This window comes from Muntiacus reevesi, chromosome 16 (assembly GCF_963930625.1).
Source record: "Muntiacus reevesi chromosome 16, mMunRee1.1, whole genome shotgun sequence".
Classification (NCBI taxonomy): Eukaryota; Metazoa; Chordata; class Mammalia; order Artiodactyla; family Cervidae; genus Muntiacus; species Muntiacus reevesi.
The window spans coordinates 55016451-55029830 of record NC_089264.1 but is presented as its reverse complement, the minus strand read 5'-3'; the positions used below and the strand labels follow the sequence as shown (position 1 = coordinate 55029830).

The window sequence follows — 13380 nt, the reverse complement described above, 5'->3', positions numbered from 1 at the left end:
GTAAAAGAAAATAGAGTGTACTAAAATACTAATTGTAAAAATCACTCATTCCCTTCTTTTTACTTTCTCTTTTTTTTAAAAGCTTCAACTTTATTTATTTATTTTTTAAATATTTATTTATTGGGATGTACCTGGTGGTCCAGTGGTTAAGAACCCACGCTCCCACCTGCAGGGGATGTGGGTTCAATCCCTGGTCACAGAACTAAGATCCCACATGCCTCAAGGTGCTGCTAAAGAATAAATACATAAAAGTTTAAAAAAAAATTTATTTATTTGGCTGAGCTGGGTCTTAGTTGCAGCGTGTGGCATCTTAGTTGTGTCACATGGGATCTAGTTCCCTGACCAGGGATTGAACCCAGGCCCCCTGCATTGGGAGCAGAGAGTCTTAGCCACTGGACCACCAGGGAGGTCCCTTTTTACCCTTTTTTAATCACCTTTCTTCTCTAATTTAAAACATTTTTCTGAACCAACCCACCCATTGCCTCTTCAGATTGAACCCATCAGAAACTTTCATATCTCCTTCAATAATTTGCTCAACTTGATGAAATATAATGCAGATTATATAAAATGGTTATTTTAGTTCATCATATTCTTCATTTTTTTTTTTAAGACAGCAAATGCTTTTCTGGCCCAGAGAATCAGCAGCATCAACTCTATAAGTGCCCTCTGCGAAGCAACAGGAGCGGATGTAGAAGAGGTGGCAACAGCCATTGGAATGGACCAGAGAATTGGAAATAAATTTCTGAAAGCCAGTGTTGGTAAGCTGGAAGTTTTCTATGCATCGAGTAGGTTCTTTTAGGTAGATCTCTAACTTTAAGGAAGTCTTTGCTTGACACCCTTAAAATAAAGATTTCATTATACATGTAGCCTTCAGCTTATCAGGGACTTTCTAAGTGAGACAGTAGTTACATATATTGTTTAATAATTAGTGACTGGTTAGTGTATAAACATGGCTCAGTATTTCAGAAAAAATATATTAATATTTTGTTAGAACATTTAGGTAGAATAAGTTTAGGGGATCACATCAGAATTCATATAACACCTTACTGAAGCAATAGGAAAAAATTCCTTACCATTTGCTTTTCCTACTGATACATTTATGCAAATGTGACCTTAGTGAAATATTTTCATTATTTGTGGATTCCATATTTGTGAGTTATTTAGCCTACTTGCTAAAATGTATTTGCAACCCAGCATCGATACTCACATGGTCATTTGCAGATACGAAGAGAGCAGCAGAAAATTTGAGTCGCCCAACACATACATTCCCAGTTGAAGTTACCTTCTTGTTTTAGCTCACATACTGCAAATGTCTGCTGTTTTTGTGGTCTGTTTAGTACCATATTTTTTGCATTTTGGTGCTTCCCCCACCCCCACCCTGCCCCACTGTGATTTCACTGTTTAAAATGGCCCTCGAGAATATTGCTGAAATTTTTTCTGGTGTTCCAAAGTGTCAGCAAACCATGATGTGCCTTACAGAGAAAATACATGTGGTTTGATAAGCTTCACTTCAGTGCTGTTGGCTTTGGGTTCATTGTTAATGAAGGTCAACAATATTTTTCAAAAAGGTGTCTCTAAACATAAGCACACATAAAACAAGATTCTGTTGATCAGTTGACAAAAAACGTTACCAGAAGCTCACAGGAACCTAATGCTGCATTTTACCTACAAGCAAGACTTCAGTATTTGCTAATTCAGTGTTTGTGGCAAGTTTATAGGACATAGCTACTGAGTTTAATGAGAGCTGCCTATATTTTTGGATTTAAATTAATAAAGTTGATGTAAAGGTAAAAAGAGTCTTTTACAGATTGGGCCATAGGCAGCACTTCCTATGTTTCTGGGGCTTTATGCCATTTTTCAGTACTGATTTCCTGGCCTTTTCTGTCTTTCTGATATTTTCTTCTAGTGACCATTTAATAAAAATAGCTACTGTTTCCTGAAGGCATGTTATGCAACAAGTTCTGAACCAGGTGTTTGTATATCTTAATTTATCACCTGTTATATAAAAGTGTTGCTGATTAAGGATTGGGAGAATTTTCCTAAGTTGTTCAGTCATACAACTAGTGAGCGGCTAGGTGTGTCTGACTTCAAAGCTCATGCCAACCCTCACTGTATACTGCATTGCACTCAAACAGTGGTGGGCGAAATACAGTCCTCAAGCCAAATCTGGCCCACAGCTTGTTTTTGTAAATAAAGTTTTATTGGAAAATAGCTATGCCCATTTGATTACATATTGTCTGTGACTACTTTTGAGCAACAAAGTCAGAGTTGAATAGTTGTGCCAGAGACTACATGACCTACAAAGGCTAAAATATTTTCTATGGGGAATGTTAGAGTTTGCCAGCTCTATGTTAGACTGAGAGATGTGGAGCAGTTAATGAGGGAAAAAACAGAAATGTAGCCACAATAAAACCTAAGTTAGAAAAAAAAAAAACAAGTTAATTTGAAAATTATTTTAAATTATTTGTAATTATTTAAAATTATTTATAACTATTAGGAAATTATTTATACAGTTGATTAGTTTATTGCAAATTTCACATAATTTATAAAATCACTAATTTTCCCACATTCACATTTTATTATTAAGAATCCTAGCATAGGCCCTCTGATTAGTATGACATAGAAATTTGTAGCATGATTTAGTTGTGTGGTTCCAAATGAAAATATTGTCATTTTTTTTTTCTTCAGGTTTTGGTGGGAGTTGCTTTCAAAAGGATGTTCTGAATTTGGTTTATCTCTGTGAGGCTCTGAATTTGCCTGAAGTAGCTCGTTATTGGCAGCAGGTATTTATAGTCCACAGGTTATGATTAACTTCCAATTAAAACATATCTTTTTCTGTCAAATGTTTTTGAGATTATTAATTTTTTCCAGGAACTCAATCATTATTATATTCAATTTGTTCATTTTAGGTTTATTTATTGAGCTTCTGTGTTTATAATTTGTCTGTTTTGGTAATCAGCTATGATGAAAGTTTATAATAAACAAGTATTCCTTTTAATTTTAATAACAAAATTTGCTCCCTATGTAAAGCAAGAACTTTTAATTGTAGTTCTTCATTTTGAAAGACATAAGATAGAAATAAAAGAAGAACCTCTATTGTTATGCTTGCAAATGATATGCATGTGTTGATATTTGTTTTGTCCCTTTGAGATTCACAGAGCTAAAATTGGAGACCCTTCTCAACCTGGAAATAGAGTTAACATTTATTGAGTGCTTACTCTGTGCCAGGCACTCTTTAAAGCACTTTATATGTAGTATCTTAGTTCTCATCATTAATATTATCCCATTTATAGATGGGAAGCTGAGGCTTAACAGTATTAAGTAATTTGCTCAAGAAACCAGTCAGTGTATGTACCTTTTCCAAATATTTTTTCCCCAGGTTTATAATTTTTCAGATTTCAGCAGTGAGTAGGAAAGTAAGGAAATGAGCATTTTTAGGGAAACACACACTTCTAACTTCATTTCACTCAATCTAGTGTAACGGCTTTATGTTACTGTCCATTGTGGGGAAAATGCAGACAAAGGCTTCATTTTCCAGGTTCCATGGCAGTCCAGTGGTTAAGATTCCATGGTTCCACTGCAGGGAGCACAGGTTTGATCCCTGGTTGGGGAACTAGGATCCCACATGCCTTTCTTTCAGCTATGTGGCGAAAAAAAAAGGCTTGATTTTTCTAAAGCTTTGAGCTCATTTCCCAAGCTCTCCGACTCTGAGATGGCTTCTAGAAGCTTAGAGCCTTAAAAAAAAAGTCTTTCCTTATCTTCCTCTGGTCAACAATACGATGTTTGTTTATAAATTCTTAGGAGAGTAACAGATTAGGTGATCAGAGACTTTTACTTGTAACATTTAGTTAAACATTTCTCCAAATGTTCATGGTGTTATGGTTCATCTCTACCTTTCTGCTCACACCCAATTTTGATGAAAGGCCTGGTAAAGCATATGAGCGAGTGCTTTGGAGTTTAATTGCTTCCATAGGGTTTGGAGACGTTGGCTAAGGAGAACTCTATTTTCTATGTGCCTTTTTAGGCTGGCCTCGTGGCAGACCTCAGATGGGCTGGAATTTACCTGTGCTCCCCACGTTAACACCCATCCCAGTCTGATGCATGTAAAGTTAAAACCAAATGAAACTTAAAATTTTCAGGGTGGGGAGGCGTGGGAAAGGAAGGGAGTGCGTAAAATCCTTTGTTTTTTCTGACCTGTGGATACTAAAGAGGTTGGTGACGTTTGCCTCCTGTTGATTCATAAGGCTTGTATTCATACAAGAGAACTAACCATAAAGCTAAAAGCAGTGTTTGCACAGGCTGTGCTTCTTTTGACTGATCCTTGCATAATTGTACATGTCCTTTCAGGTTATAGACATGAATGACTACCAGAGGAGGAGGTTTGCTTCCCGGATCATAGACAGTCTGTTTAATACAGTGACAGATAAGAAGATAGCAATTTTGGGGTTTGCTTTCAAAAAGGACACTGGTGATACAAGGTATTAATTCTTTCAGATATTTCAACCTTTTTGAGAATCTTAACTCCCCTTCCTGATTTTTTTGATGGCAGCTGTGTATGTGAAATACATGTATGTGTATAGTATAAAGAGTAAAAAGTGGACGTTCCTATCCTCACAAGAGATAGAATCTCACCTGTTTATTAAATTCCATAGGTATTAAAATATATGCCACTCAGAAGCATAGCAAAGCTGTGTTTTGTTTTTCCTTCAGAGAGTCATCTAGCATATATATTAGCAAATATTTGATGGATGAAGGCGCACACCTCCATATATACGATCCAAAAGTACCAAGGGAACAGATAGTTGTAGACCTTTCCCACCCAGGAGTTTCCAAGGATGACCAAGGTAAGTCAGACTCTGTCCCTCACGTGTCGTTTTGAGTTTGGACTCCCAAACTTATCTGTTCTCTGGAAACCTTTGGTTGTTCAGTTTTTGTCATTTTTATCATTGCTAGCCCCCTCTTTTCAACCTCAATTCTCTAAAATTAAACTCTCAGACATTGCTTCATCAACTTTGATTTGAACTAATCCAGTGGATTAGGAACGTAGTTACTAATTAGTAATCAAGTAATGAAGTGGATTTTTCCAAGATATTCTTTTAAAAAGCCCCAGAGATTACAAGGAGATGCTTCTGGGACAAGACGGGGGATGACTCCGGGCCCTTCCCTGTTACCCCCACTCGTATTTAACCAGACCATCCCGCTTCTGCCAGACTCTGAACTCCCCGTGCGACCCTAGTGTTAAGATGCATACTGTGCAGTCCTCCTCCCTCACTCCGGCCCTTTGTTGGGTTTGCAGTGGCCCGGCTCGTCACCATCTCCAAGGACCCCTACGAAGCGTGTGATGGCGCCCATGCCGTCGTGATTTGCACTGAGTGGGACATGTTTAAGGTGAGCTGACCGAAGCGAGATTAGGGAAGATTTTAGAGGCGTTCTCATAGCATCTGGGGTGCAGTACGCGTTCCTGAATATGCGCTAATTGTTTCTCTGGTTCTTTCTTTGTAGGAACTGGATTACGAACGCATTCATAAAAAAATGCTGAAACCAGCCTTTATCTTCGATGGACGACGTGTCCTGGATGGGCTCCACAATGAGCTGCAAACCATTGGCTTCCAGGTGAGCATCATCCTGCCTTGGTTTGTTCACTTGTTTGGTCATGGGCATTTTAAAATGGCTTTGAGTTTTTTCTTTCTTTTTTTTTTTTTAATTTATTTTTTGGCCACACTGGGTCTTTGTTGTGGTGTGCGGGCTTCTCATCTTCGCGGCTGCTCTTATTGCAGAGCCCAGGCTCTGGAGCACGTGGGCCTCGGTAGTTGAGGCATGCAGGCTTAGGTGCTCCTCGGCATGTGGGATCTTCCCGGGTAAGGGATTGAACCCGTGTGCCCTGAACTGGCAAGGTTAATCCTTAACCACTGGACCACCAGGGAAATCCCTGGCTGTTATGATTTTGATATTTTCTCCTTTAACAATAACGTAGCTCTGGGAAAACATCAGTTCATTCTCTGGGAAGTCTCTGTGGTATTTGTGAAGCCTCTACTCCCTCCTCAAATTCATAACCTAAAGGTCATTCAGTTTGATCTCTTACAAAGTTTATAGGGCCAAGACGTGCCTCACCCTACCTTGTATAAACATCAAGGAAGAAAGTGTATGCATTAAAAAAAATTTTGTTTTCTAGAGCCTCCAAAGCTGCTGTGACATCATGCCCACCACACTGACCCCCTCAGAGGCCAGGTTATTTATTCCTCTAGAAATGTTTTCATACTGTAGCTGTCCCATGTTGCTTTAGGAATCTGTCTCTGAGTGCTTAGCACTATGCTGGTGCCGTGAGAGGTCTGAATGGAATGTATGGGAGCTGCAGGGGTGCTGGCCCTGTCTTAATTCAAAGCTTGTCAGTTAGTTATGGAACATTTGGAGAGCAGACAGCGGCACAGTACATTTATGTTGCATCCTCTTCAGTTCTACCAGGGGCCTCAAAGGAACTAATAAGAAAGAGCCACTTTCCATTTCCTCAGCAGACGTGGACTCTGGGCCCCAACGGGAGGTTGGGAGGATAAAGAAATCTGCCCGGAGCTTGTTGTCAGCAGAGTCCCAGAGCAGAGCAGTGCGTGGCAGTGTTTAGAGTTGGCTATATGTGTCTGCTTAGCACCAGCTGTGTCTTGGAGAGGTACTGATAAGACCTCGTTCCCGGTTCAAAATATCTGATCTGTTTCTCTTAACCTGTCACTGACTTGTTGAAGATCCTTCTTAGAATTCAGTGCCCACTCCCCATTCATGAGAGATTATCTTCCAACACAAATCAGATGACATCCTTGTCTGTTCACATTCCATCAAAGACCCTAGGGACTCTTCTATCCAGCCCCTCCTTAGTGAGTAATGGGACTCTTTTTCCCAATCATGACTTAACTTAGCAGTGTTATTTTTTAAACATTATTTGCAGGCACAGAAACATTTTCTCTCATTGCTGTTTTACTCATCTAGAGGAGTAAGGCAGAGACATATATATGCATATATTTTAAATGAGTTTGAACTCTTATAATTAACTATTCCTAGTAAGGGTTAAAAAAAAACTATTAGACTGGAATTGCTAAATAAAGAGAATTTATAAGCCATTAAATAAGACAATTGATTAATACAAAGCAGAGGGAGCTCCTTGGTGGTCCAGTGACCAAGACTCCACACTCCCAGTGCAGGTGGCCTGGTTTCAATTCCTGATCAGGGAACTAGATTCCACACGCCTCAACCAAGAGTTCGCATGCCACAGTTAAAGATCTTGCATGTAGCAATGAAGATTGATCTTGAGTGCTGCCACCAAGACCTGGCCCAGCCAAATAAATAAGTAAACAAAGCAGAAGCCCTTTGTGGTATGAGTCAGCATTCAATATTAATTTTTAATTAAAAATGTCCTTCTTAATTAAAAATACATTTCTGAAAATTATGTAGTATATTTATCTCTGCTGTGGAGAGGAGATAAACTATTATTAAAGAAATAGTGTCTTTAAAGATAATATTGATAATTTTGGAAAGAGGGGGAGAAGTTTTAAATGTAATATGCAAAATGAGAACTGCTTACTATTGATTTATTGAAGGTTGACTTAACATGCCAGACACTGTCCTGAGCGCTTTATCTAGTTGAATCCTTACCACAGCCCTTTGAGGTGGGTGGGTAACACCATTTACGAACAAGGAAGAAAGACCCTCGAGAGTTTAGGTGTCAGCGATTATCAGTCAGGATTCCAGCTGGAGCCTTTCAGACTCTGAAGCCTGAACTTCTAACAACTATGCTGTTATAACTTATGCAAGTTTTTTAGAATAAGGGAAACAAGACATTAGAATAGAGTTGGAAAGAATGTGAATTAATGGGAAGTTGGCCTGTTTATTGCTTTTGCATATGCTTTTAAAGCCACAGTGGCATGTAGTCTCCTATCCTGTTTGAGGGAGTCTGGTGTTAAGAATGAGAGGAGTGAGCATGTCTAGATGTGAATATGAAAAGGGGAACGCAGACTGACTCTAGAAACAAAAATATGGAAGGGACCAAAGGTCTTTCGTAGCAACCCACACAACCTGAGAAACTTTTTCTGCCTTTAAAAAGAAAAAAAAAATCATCTGGGTTTTAGCCCTTATTATACTATATCACAAAGTTTTACATTTAGGTATTGTTAACAATTTTCTTTTCTCCTCTAGATTGAAACAATTGGCAAGAAGGTGTCTTCAAAGAGAATTCCATATGCTCCTTCTGGTGAAATTCCAAAGTTTAGTCTTCAGGATATGCCCAACAAGAAACCCAGAGTGTAGACATTGCCATTTTTATTTGTAACTTTTTCGGTACTTCAAGATAGCAAATACCTATCTGATATTAAACGATAAATGAACCAAGTGCTTTTAAGGAAACAAAACTATTTTTTTAGTAATCAAATTTATACTAGCTATATGGGAGTTAGCATATCTGGTAATTATGAAACTAGAATTTTTTTTACATATTTTTATAATATTATTACCTCAGTGATTGGATGAGTAGCAAATAATCATGTTGGTTTTAATGGTGTCGATTTTTGTAAAATGAAACTTCAAACACTTTTTACTTCATAAAATATCTTTAGGCAGTACTTCAATATTGAGTGGTAAGGGGAGTGGCCCTCCTCAGGCTTTCTGACCAGTGGTTTATCTATTCGTCAGTAAGTATGTATCTTCACTGCTGGAGTAGGAAGTGACTACCCACTCCAGTATCCGTGCCTGGGAAGTCCTGTGGACAGAGGGGCTTGGCCGGCTACAGGCCATGGGGCTGCAGCAGAGGTAGACGCAACTTCAGAGGAGGCCATGGTGCCCGCTCCAGCACTCGTGCCTGAACATCCCAGGGACGGAGGAGCCTGGTAGGCTGCAGTCCATGGGGTCGCCAAGAGTCGGACTCGACTGAGCGACTTCACTTTCACTTTTCACTCTCACGCACTGGAGAAGGAAATGGCAACCCACTCCAGTGTTCTTGCCTGGAGAATCCCAGGGACGGGGGAGCCTGTGGGCTGCCGTCTGTGGGGTCGCACAGAGCCGGACACGACTGAGCGACTCAGCAGCGGCAGCAGACATACCTGAGTGACTCAAGCCCACCCCATGTATTTCCTGCCGTGAGATGGCTGTGCTAAGTACCGCGCTAAACCTGTTAACCTCCCCAATAGTGTCACGGAGATTTAAAGCTTTCTGGATTAATTGGGTGAGGTGTTTTCCATGCCATTTCTCGTCCCCCTGAATTGAGGAGGGTGCCGTGGACAGAATGCGGCCTTTCTGCTTTTTTTCTGCCTGTGCTTCCACGTTAGAAGTAACCCTGCAAGTATGGTTTGGTTTTTGTTCTTTTGCTCCTTTTGTTTTAATGGGCTGTATCAATGGTTTCTTTAGTCCACTGCCCATTTCCAATCAATCCAAATAAGACTAAAAGGTAATGTTTTTTTTAAAAAATATGAAGAAAAAATCAGTGTAGTGAAATGAAAATCTGTATCATTCCTCTTGTTTTTCCTCAGCAATCATTGTTTCTTAGTTTAAAAGCCCAAAATATTTGTTACTTTTACTTTGTATTTTATTCCTGTGACTCACTGCAGTTTCTCCCGTTTTTAAGTAATAAAATCAATATAATTTCATATATAAACTTACAGAAGTAGATTTTACAAGTTAATGTATAGCATAATCCTAAAATAAGGAATTTCATGTTTTCATCTGCTTTTTTTTCTTATGTCTCTTGTTGACTTATATTTGATTTTCTCTTGTGTTTATCATTATTGAAATATGTCTATTTGATGCTTGTGCTCTGCCGAGAGTATACAAATTGAGTGAAACAAATCTCATCCTTTAGGAATTTTGCAGTTCAATAATACAGAGCTAAAGATGAAGACAGAGACATCTGTACAGATATCAAATACATAAATAAAATATTCTTCATAAGCCAGTGTCTGAGTTATTTTTTGTCTAGTGCAAGTAACTAATTAAGTCATGACAGTTTGACATTAGACAGGAAAATCACTCCTTTTTTGATAAGGGGGCATTATGTCGTTCTTTCAAATGGTGCAAGAAAGGCAGAGAACAGACCAGGTATTGGCAAACACAATCCCATGGGCCAAACCTGGCCAGCAACCTGTGAGCTAAGATGTCTTTTACATTTTTACATGATTACATTTTAAGTGGTTTCATATATATTGCTATCTGACCCTTTAAGAAAAAGTCAGCAGACTAGAGTGAAGGAAACAGAACAACAGAAAGAGACAGTAGATGATCCCTCACTCTTACAAGATTTTGAAGTGGGAGTGGGCTTATTAATTAGAACTGCTTTTCATTTCTGCTTGAGAATATTCTTATATTCTGTTAATAATCTTAAAGTCTAGTAAAGGGATTATAACGCAAAGGTGTCTTGCTAAAGCAGTTGAATTAGGCACTGGTTTTAAGTTGCAGGGTGCTTCAATGCCTAGGATTGATAACTAATGTGTAAAACATGGTTACTGATTAGAAGGTGGGAGAACTGGTAAGTGGAGGAAAAGACAAAAGAGCCATGTAACCTGGCTGTAATGGGGAAGAAGCCCCAGCGATTTGGTAGGTTAACTTACAGCAATTGGAAGCCTTTATGTGAAAGGTTTCAAGAAGGTGGTTACCATTGTTTTCCCTATTAAGACAATTAAAGACCTTGTGTTTTTTAAAATTGATACAATGTTTCTATTTTTAGCGGAGCTCCCTGGTGGCCCATGTTTAGGATTCTGGACTTTCACTGCAGTGGCCCTGGTTCAATCCCTGGTTGGGGATGAGAGACCCCACAAGCCACTTGGTTGGCAAATAAAAGATTTATTAGCTAGTACTTCTCAGATTATTCAGTTCAATTCAGTTCAGTCGTTCAGTCCTGTCCAATTCTTTGCGACCCCATGAATTGCAACACGCCAAGCCTCCCTGTCCATCACCAGCTCCTGGAGTTTACTCAAACTCATGCCCATCGAATTGGTGATGCCATCCAGCCATCTCATCCTCTGTCGTCCCATTCTCCTCTTGCCCCCAATCCCTCCCAGCATCAGGGTCTTTTCCAATAAGTCAACTCTTCGCGTGAGGTGGCCAAAGTACTTCAGCTTCAGCATCAGTCCCTCCAATGAACACTCAGGACAGATCTCCTTCAGGATGGACTGGTTGGATCTCCTTGCAGCCCAAGGGACTCCTAAGAGTCTTCTCCAACATCACAGTTCAAAAGCATCAATTTTTCGGCGCTCAGCTTCCTTCACAGTCCAACTCTCACATTCATACATGACCACTGGAAAAACCATAGCCTTGACCAGAAGGACCTTTTGGGCAAAGTAATGTCTCTGCTTTTTAATATGCTGTCTAGGTTGGTCATAACTTTCCTTCCAAGGAGTAAGTGTCTTTTAATTTCATGGCTGCCATCACCATCTGCAGTGATTTTGGAGCCCCCAAAAATAAAGTCTGACACTGTTTTCACTGTCTCCCCATCTATTTCTCACGAAGTGATGGGGCCAGATGCCATGATCTTTAGTTTTCTGAATGTGCCAGGGTCCAGCCTCGGCAGGATCCAGGGGGTACCCTCGGGATGAACGGCATCGGCAAGAGGAGAGAAGACACGTGAGACCAGTCTTGATAGGGCCAAGTCTGCGAGGGAGAGAAAGAGAGAAAGAAAGAGAGAGAGAGTGACCACACGGGGGGTGCAGCAGAATCTGGCAATGCTTTATTTTTCACTGTGGCTTTTATACCCTAAGTTAGTACATTTCTAAGGGGAAGATGGTTTAACATTATATCAGCTTGTCCTTCAGGAAACCAGGGTGTTTTCTGCATACTTCTTTGTTTATGAGGGTCTTGTACATTATCTTCTGGCCTTGGGGCCTATTAACATTTTATGCAAGTCAGGTGAATGTAAACCTATTTTCCATTTCTATGGTGACCTTAACCGAAAGGTAGCAGTCTCATAGGGCAACAGTACAGAGTAGAAGTGTAACCTTGTTAACATAAAAACTAATCCTTCTGCAGAAGTTATCAGTTGCATTTATCTAAGAAGTTTACCCCAGACTGACTCTGTGACTTTGGTGAGGCAGCCTCTGCCTAGCACTCCTGGCTGACAATTAACAACCATCTCACTGTTACCACACTAGGGCTAAGCTCTTATTTTTCTAGATATTTAAGTATATTAACAATGGTTTCCATAACACAACCTTAGGACATTAAGAGCAAAACCACAGCAAGCAAAACACAGCAAGCAAGCATCAACCCAATAACCACCTTTAGAATAATTTTTCTTGTGTTTTCTAATAGGGCTTCCTCACCCCCCAAAGAGCTCTATGTCCATTAGGGCCTTTATATGATCAGGTTCTTTATGCTGTTTTATGATTAGGGTATTATGAGCAGTCATGCATATTAGTACCAAGGGCATAAATGCATTTGCCAAACAAACTAAAATTCCAGCAAAGGAGCTTAAATTAAAACACTCCTTTCACCCTGGATAATCTCATAAAATACCACCACCCGGGAAACTTATTGATTAAAGTTCTAAATTGATTCTTATTTGGAAAGAGATCGGGGAAGGCCTTCTGCCTGTGTCACAGAAATGAGGGAGTAGTCTACTGAAGCAAGCATCAGAAAGACAGATATCATCTTTAAGGTGAGCGCCGGGGGCAGCTTTTCGGAACCCCTGAAAACCTGATCCGCCTTGCCCGTCAGGTTTTCTCCCTCATGGCCTTGTCACGGGTAGGGTCTCGTGTGTTGGCTCCCGGCGTGAATGTTAAGCTTTAAGCCAACTTTTTCACTCTCCTCTTTCACTTGCATCAAGAGGCTCTTTAGTTCTTCCTCACTTTCTGCTGTAAGGGTGGTGTCGTCTGCAAATCTGAGGTTATTGATATTTCTCCCGGCAGTCTTGATTCCAGCTTGTGCTTCTTCCAGCCCAGCATTGGAGATTATTAGCTAGTACTTAAAATTGAAAATAATACATGGACATGATTTTTAAAAATTCAAATCAATACAAAAGGACATATAAAAATCTCAGGACTTCCCTAATGGTCCAGTGGTTAAGAACCCACCTGCCAATGCAGGGGACCATGGGTTAGGTCCCTGGTCAGGGACCTAAGATCCTGCAAGCTGTGAGGTATGACAAAAATAATGCGTTCAGCTTCAAGTAAGAGAAACTCCTGTTCAAACTAGTTTCATTAATAATTATATCTGACCAGACAGGAATTCGGTTTGGGGGTTGGCTGATTTAGTCACTGGAAATGGGGCAGAGACCTCTGTATCAGTTGACTTTGTGATTAAAAACTATGTGCCATCTGTCATTTTCACTTTTTCAAAGAATATCATTTGTGCTACAGAAAGAAAAGGATCAGACATTGAAATGGGCACATACCAAATTTTACACATTGGAGACTAGTG

At 39.8% G+C, this 13380-nt stretch overlaps 1 protein-coding gene and 1 long non-coding RNA gene across 2 annotated transcripts in view; one reads left to right on the top strand and one right to left on the bottom strand.

The window, feature by feature from the left end:
- UGDH (UDP-glucose 6-dehydrogenase) overlaps window positions 1-9431 on the top strand; it is a 33278-nt gene extending 23847 nt beyond the window's left edge. The window contains exons 6-12 of the mRNA XM_065907488.1: window positions 611-758; window positions 2689-2783; window positions 4348-4478; window positions 4711-4844; window positions 5297-5388; window positions 5503-5613; window positions 8179-9431. Coding sequence (XP_065763560.1) covers window positions 611-758; window positions 2689-2783; window positions 4348-4478; window positions 4711-4844; window positions 5297-5388; window positions 5503-5613; window positions 8179-8289 — 822 coding nt within the window. The 3' untranslated portion in view covers window positions 8290-9431. The remainder of the gene's footprint in view (window positions 1-610; window positions 759-2688; window positions 2784-4347; window positions 4479-4710; window positions 4845-5296; window positions 5389-5502; window positions 5614-8178) is intronic.
- Window positions 6762-8280, bottom strand: LOC136148038 (uncharacterized). Its single transcript, XR_010659430.1, has 2 exons — window positions 8159-8280; window positions 6762-6842 (listed from the first exon to the last, which is right to left on the bottom strand). It is a non-coding gene; the product is annotated as an uncharacterized lncRNA (long non-coding RNA).
- Window positions 9432-13380: the final 3949 nt, after the last annotated feature.